At 51.2% G+C, this 6000-nt stretch overlaps 1 protein-coding gene across 1 annotated transcript in view; it reads left to right on the forward strand.

Annotated features, from left to right (window-relative positions):
• The window catches only part of DNMT1 (DNA methyltransferase 1), a gene marked incomplete at its 5' end in the record, with an annotated part of 60396 nt that overhangs the window by 45686 nt on the left and 8710 nt on the right, over nucleotides 1-6000 (forward strand). Inside the window, 4 exon segments of the mRNA XM_027765539.1 lie at nucleotides 422-643; nucleotides 2269-2461; nucleotides 4191-4275; nucleotides 4363-4491. Coding sequence (XP_027621340.1) covers nucleotides 422-643; nucleotides 2269-2461; nucleotides 4191-4275; nucleotides 4363-4491 — 629 coding nt within the window.

Consider the following 6000-nt stretch of genomic DNA (forward strand, 5'->3'; position numbering starts at 1 on the left):
GTGGGGCCCCGGTGACAGCCCCAGAACCACAGTGCCTTGAGACCACCGAAGTTCTCCGGTGTGCCCGTCGGTTCCGCAGGGCTCCACCTGTCACGGCCCTTGGAGCCCTGACCCGAGGACACACAGCATGCTCCCTGGGCAGTCAAGCTCCCAAGTCACCCGCTGGCTTCCACTCACGCTCAGTGCCCAGAACTGGCCCATGCCAGGGCGTGCACAGTACCACGTGTGGGCGGTAGGCAGCTGGGAGGATCGGAGCAGTGTCAGGGAGCACAGGCAGGGAAGCGCGTCTTAAACCTTGGGCAGGATTGCATCTCGAACTCGGTCTTGGCCAAGCACACTTAGTGCATTAGTTTACAAGGTGTTTGGCCCTGGCCCTGACCTGAAGCGGTCATCGTGCCTTGCAATCCGGTTGCCCCTGCAGCATCAAGCTGTCCAGCCCCGTGAAGCGCCCCCGGAAGGAGCCGGTGGATGAAGAGCTGTACCCGGAGCACTACCGGAAGTACTCCGACTACATTAAAGGCAGCAACCTGGACGCCCCCGAGCCCTACCGCATCGGCCGCATCAAGGAGATCTTCTGCACCAAGAAGAGCAACGGCCGGCCCAACGAGACGGACATCAAGATCCGACTCAACAAGTTCTACAGGTCGGCGAGGTCTGCTGGCCCAGGAGGCCACGGATCGTTCTAGAAGGCCTGCGTGCAGCGGGCTCATAACACTGCACATTCAGTTTGCATGTGCGCTTCTTCTTTTTCTTTTTCTTGTCTTTGAAGTCAGGATCCTGGGTGAACAGGTGGCATGATGGTTAAGGAGTTGGACTCCCACAGGGCTGACCATGGTTCAAGTCCCAAACCCGGTGGCTTAAAACATGTCGGCGTGTGTGTGTGTGCGTGCCCAAAATCCTGAGAGGACAGCAGTGAAGAAGGAATTGTGCTGTAGCCACCCTCCGTGGGGGAGAGATTTCTCGCTTTCTGTCTCTCTGGTGAATGTAGGTGCCCTGTAGCAAAAAATGTTAAAAAAAAAAAGGACAGAGTCACGTAGTCTCCTGGGACTACAGGTGTGCCCCAGCATGGCCAGCTGTTTTCTTTCTGTCTGTCTGTTTTTTGTTTTTTTGTTTTATTTTAAGAATTATTATTATTATTTTACTTATTTATTTTAATTTGACTAGAGAGAGAGAGAGGAAAGTGAGAAAGCAAGCCATCAGGTCCGGGACTTGAACCGTGGTCAGCCATGCAGGATTGTCCAGCGCCCTAAGCACCACATCACCTGCTGGTCCCATGTTTCATTCCGTTATTTTCTAGGTCTTTGCCACAGGGCCAGGGATTGAACCCGGCCTCCCGTGTAGTCCTGGCCTGTGGAGCAGTGCCTTAGAGCTCACACCACCAAGACTGGCCACAGTTTTGTTTTATTTTTGTTTTTCCGTATGGTGCGTGTGCTCCCCAGAGATCGAACAAGTGAAAAATCACCCCCCCAGCAGAGATGGCCACGCCACAATCCCTTCTCCATTCCCCCCTCAGGATTTTGAGCACAGATGCACATAACGCCAGCATTTTTTTATTTTAAAGAATGTTTTATTTAATTTCATGTATTCATTCACTTATTTTTATTTGAACAGAGAGACATACGAGGTGGGGGGTAGTGAGAAAGCAAGCTGCCAGGTCCAGGACTTGAACCACGGTCAGCCATGTGGGTCAGCACCTTAACCACTACACCACCTGCTGGTCCCAAAGGCCAGCATGTTTTTTAAACCAAGTCTTGAACTGCTCGGTCAGCCATGTGAAATCCGTCTGCCTTAACTGTCATGCCACTGGCTGGCCCAACACACAATTTTTTTTTTCTTTTTTAAGAATTCTTTATATTTAATTTGACCAGAGAAGACAGAGAGAGAAAGGGAAAGCGAGAAAGCAAACCTCCAGGTCCGGGACTCAAACCACGGTCGGCCACGTGGGAATCCAGCACGTTTAACCACCCTGCCACCTGCCGGCCCCCACGCAGTGTTATTTTAAGAGTTCAGTAGGGGCCGGTGTGTGGTGAGCATGTTTTTCAGGCTGCCAGGGTCGGGGTTCAAACTCTGGTTGGGCAGGTAGGGGAGGCGAAGCGCTCATGCCCAGGAATCCCGCTCTGTCATCCTTGAAGCCAGGTAGAGGGGGTGGGTGGTCTTTAGGCGGACTCAGCTTGGGCATCTGGTCTACTGTGGGCTCACTGAGCACCCCAGGAACGTGCTGCAGACTCCCCGCGAGGGGGTTCCTCACCAAGCCCTTCCCTCCCGCAGGCCCGAGAACACGCACAAGTCCACCCCGGCGAGCTACCACGCGGACATCAACCTGCTCTACTGGAGCGACGAGGAGGCCGTGGTGGACTTCAAGGCCGTGCAGGGCCGCTGCACCGTGGAGTACGGGGAGGACCTGCCCGAGTGTGTCCAGGACTACTCTGACGGTGGCCCCGACCGCTTCTACTTCCTTGAGGTGGGGCCCAGGCTGGCCTGGGGCGGCGGGGGTGGGTTACAGCCAGCTAGCACGAAGGGCGTCTTCGCAGGCTTTGGCTTTCATGGGGAACAGTCTGGGTAGCGTGAACACACTTCCACACTTCCCGGGTGCCCTTGACCAAGCTCAAGTCGTCACAGACCAGCACGGGTCTGTGACTTTCACGTTGTCCTGGGCTTCAGTGAACGCTGCCCATGGATGTATTTATTTATTTTTAAGAGTAATTTTATTATCACTTTGTTGACCTTTATTTACTTATTTTAATTTGACCAGAGAGGGACAGAGTGAGAGAGAGAAAGAGAACGGGGGAAGTAAGAAAGCAAGGCGCCAGGTCTGAGACTCGAACCACGGTCGGCCATGTGGGAGCCCAGCACCCTGAATCACCACACCACCTGTCGGCCCCAACATTTTCAATTTAAAGAAAATATAAATGACAGGGACCACCAGATGGCATAATGGCTATGTCGCTGGACTCCCACTAGTCAGTCGCCCATGGCTCGAATCCCAGATCTGGCAGCATAAAACTCACGTTAGGGCGCATGTACGTACGTACCCAAGATCCCAAGAGGTGAATGGAGGAGTAGGGATTGCGGCATGGCCATCCTTCCTGGGGGTGATTTCTCACTTTCTGTCTCTCCAACGAGTGCACATGCCCTATGGCAAATATCTTTCTTTAAAAAAAAAAAAAAAAAAGGCAATCTGTAGGCCAAACAGTGGTAGAAAATTTATTAAAAAGAATTATTTTATTGAAATTTATGTATTTTAATTTGAGCAGAGAGGGACAGAGTGAGAGAGAAGGAACGTGAGAAAGCAAACCAGCAGACCTGGGACTCGACCTATGTTACTGCCGCGTGGGAGTCCAGTGCCCTTACCCACCACGCCACCTGCTGGCCCCAGAAAGATGTAACGTTTTAATGACCTAATGCAACTGGAGTTTATTTGAGGTGGTCTGTGCCAGCCTGACCAGCCTTAGTGTTAATCAGGGAAGGCCTTCCTCCCCTGGAAGATGCAGCCCGTGGTGAGGATGCGGGAATCCATGCATTAAGCCAATTGCTTTGGGATTGTTCACAGTTGACTTTGCTGTTTGAGTATCTTACAGCAGCGTACTTGTTTATTTCCCGGGGTCGGGGCGGAAGCCTGATTGGTCAGCTCTCTCTCTTTTCTAAAACACGTTTCCCTATTTCTAAAATAGACATTCTGGGTTCTTCTAGCAGGGGGTCTTCAAAAAGGTCATGGAAAATGTTTGTTCAAACATTCCATATGGATTTGTGACCAGCAGTTGGCATAATGGCTGTGTCGCTGGACTCCCATGTAGTTGGCCGTGGTTCGAGTCCTGGACCCGGTGACTTAAACTCATGCTGGGCACATATGCATGCGTGCCCAAGATCCCAAGAGGAGAATGGAGGAGAAGGGATTGCGGCATGGCCATCCCCCAGGGGGTGATTTCTCTATTTAGGGAGAAATGAAGTGGCTCTTTATGAATTTTTTTAAAGAATTATTTAATTTTGTTATTATTATTTTAAGTTAACAGAGAGAGGGTAAAGTGAGAAAGCAAGCTGCTAGGCCCAGGACTTGAACCGTAGTCAGCCATGTGGGAATGTCTAGCTCCTTACTCACCACGCCACCTGCTGGCCACTATGAAATTCTTCAATCATCTTCTTGGGGTTTGCTGTGCTTTTCTCCCAGACTGTCACGGTTCTCTGCTTTTCAGGCCTATAACGCCAAGACCAAAAGCTTCGAAGACCCTCCTAACCACGCCCGTAGCCCTGGGAACAAGGGGAAGGGGAAGGGAAAAGGTAGGCCATTGCCCACGGTTGTCCTGGGGCTCTCTTCTGTGGCCTTGCGCGGCTGGCGGCTGAGTGACCCTGGCCCGTCTCCCCCAGGAAAGGGCAAGGCGAAGTCTCAAACCTGCGAACCTAGCGAACGGGAGGCGGAGATCAAGCTGCCCAAGCTGCGGACTCTGGATGTGTTCTCCGGCTGCGGGGGGCTGTCGGAAGGGTTTCACCAGGCAGGTGAGCGCACTCGCGCCTCTCTCCCTGAGCTGCCCGTAGAACTGGGTCAGGTCAGCAGTGGCCGGCTGGCAAGGCGGGCACACAGCAGTGGGTGCAGTGCTCTGGGAGGCAGGGCCACGTGGGGAGGTTCAGGTCAGTGACCTGGCTGAGGCCAGGAACCACGACGTGGAGGGCCTGTCATGGGAGCCGACTCTGCGTGTCACTCACTCGTGCAGCAAATTACCTTTTGTTACAGTTTTAAATTTGTTTAGAGAGATTTTTGCTGTAAGGGCATGTGCATTCGCCAGGCAGACAGAAAGAAAGTGCGAAATCACCCCCCCAGGAGGGGTGGCCACCCCGCAATCCCTTCTTTTTTCTTTTATTTTTAAGTTATTTATTTATCCATTTATTTATTTATTTATTTATTTATTTTAATTTGACCAGAGTTAGACAGAGAGAGAGAGGGAAAGTGAGAAAGCAAGCCACCAGATCCAGGACTCGAACCGTGGTCAGCCATGTGGGAGTGTCCAGTGCCTTAACCACCACGCCCCCCTGCTGGTCCCGCAATCCTTTCTTCATTCTCCTCTCAGGGTCTTGGGCAAGCACGTACACACCTGGTGAAGTTTAAGCCACCCGGTCCAGAACTCGAACCATGGTGGACTGTGAGAGTCCAGCCACGTGACTATTATGCCATCTGTTGTTCCCTATTTTTTAATAACTGCTTAATTTTATTATTTTAAAAGTTGTATTTATTATTACTTTTTAAATGTATTTACTTATTACGATTTTTTAATTTGAGCAGAGAGAGAAAGAGTCTGAGAAAGCAAGCTGCCGGGTCTAGGACCTGAACTCCAGGTGGCCATGTGGGAGTCCAGAGCCCCAACCACCACACTATCTGCTGGCCTCTATTATTACTTTTAAAAATTTGTATAGGGCACGTGTGCTCATCAGAGAGAGAGAGAGACAGAGAAAGTGAGAAAGCAAGCTGCCAAGTCCAGGACTCAAACTGCAGTCAGCCATGTGGGAGTCCAGTGCCTTGCCCACCACACCACCTGCTGGTCTCAATACAATAAATAAGCTTTTGAAAAGAGCAAAGACTGGGGCCAGCAGGTGGTGTAGAGGTTAAGGCACTGAATCCTGGGGCTAGCAGGTGGCGTTAAGGTGCTGGACACTCCCATATGGCAGACCACGGTTCGAGTCCCGGACCTGGTGGCTTGCTTTCTCACTTTCTCTCTCTTTTTCTGTGTGTCTCTCTCTGGTCAAATTAAAATAATGAATAAATGAATGAATAAAGTAAAAGTTAAATAATTCTTTTTAAAAAAATAAAAGAAAAGAAAACATACCAGAGGACCAGCAGTTGGCGTAAGTAGTGGCCATGTCGCTGGACTCCCATGTAGTCAACTGCAATTCGAGTCCTGGACCCAGTGGCTTAAACCTCACGCCAAGCATGCGTGCATGTGTGCCCAAGATCCCGAGAATGGAGGAGAAGGGATTACAGCGTGGCCATCTCCCCTGGGGGGTGATTTCTCA

The sequence above is a fragment of the Tupaia chinensis genome, unplaced genomic scaffold (assembly GCF_000334495.1).
Source record: "Tupaia chinensis unplaced genomic scaffold, TupChi_1.0 Scaffold138665_1, whole genome shotgun sequence".
Classification (NCBI taxonomy): Eukaryota; Metazoa; Chordata; class Mammalia; order Scandentia; family Tupaiidae; genus Tupaia; species Tupaia belangeri.